This window comes from Crocuta crocuta, unplaced genomic scaffold, assembly GCF_008692635.1.
Source record: "Crocuta crocuta isolate KB4526 unplaced genomic scaffold, BGI_CrCroc_1.0 scaffold142, whole genome shotgun sequence".
NCBI lineage: Eukaryota > Metazoa > Chordata > Mammalia > Carnivora > Hyaenidae > Crocuta > Crocuta crocuta.
In genome coordinates, this window is record NW_027528892.1 from 1431986 (window position 1) to 1432485 (window position 500).

Below are 500 nucleotides of genomic sequence, written 5' to 3' on the forward strand. Positions count from 1 at the left end.
GCCCCTGCGTGCCCGCCTCTTCACCTGTGCTCGGCAGCGCCCGGCACCACTAGCCCCCGGATTCGGTCAGGCCGAGGGTCCTGTTGCCAACCTGCCCCGCCCGGATCCCGGCACCCCTCCTAACGGCCTGGCGGGCGGGCAGGTGCATCCAGGCCACTGCCCCCTCGGGGCCAGTTCCCCAGACGGAGAACGAGGGCTGTTTGAATCTGCTTTCCCCAAACGGCCCCACACGAGCCTCAGCACCCCCCTCCCCTCCCCCCCAGAGCGGCTGCGCCTCCTCCCCCGGCCCCCNGGGACCTGCGGGACGCCGCCGTGGCCTGCCGCGAGCTGGGCTGCGGGGGCGCGCTGGCCGCCCCGGGAGGCGCCCGATTCGGCCCCGGCTCCGGGCCTGTGTGGATGGATGACGTGGGGTGCGGAGGCGGAGAGCAGGCTCTGCGGGACTGTCCCCGAAGCCCCTGGGGTCGGAGCAACTGTGACCACAGCGAGGATGCGGGGCCGCT

General features: G+C 74.3%; 1 protein-coding gene across 1 annotated transcript in view; it reads left to right on the forward strand.

Moving 5' to 3' along the window:
- SSC5D (scavenger receptor cysteine rich family member with 5 domains) overlaps positions 1–500 on the forward strand; it is a 21406-nt gene that overhangs the window by 1112 nt on the left and 19794 nt on the right. The window contains exon 4 of the mRNA XM_077756937.1: positions 264–410. Within this exon, the coding sequence (XP_077613063.1) occupies positions 264–410 (147 nt within the window). The remainder of the gene's footprint in view (positions 1–263; positions 411–500) is intronic.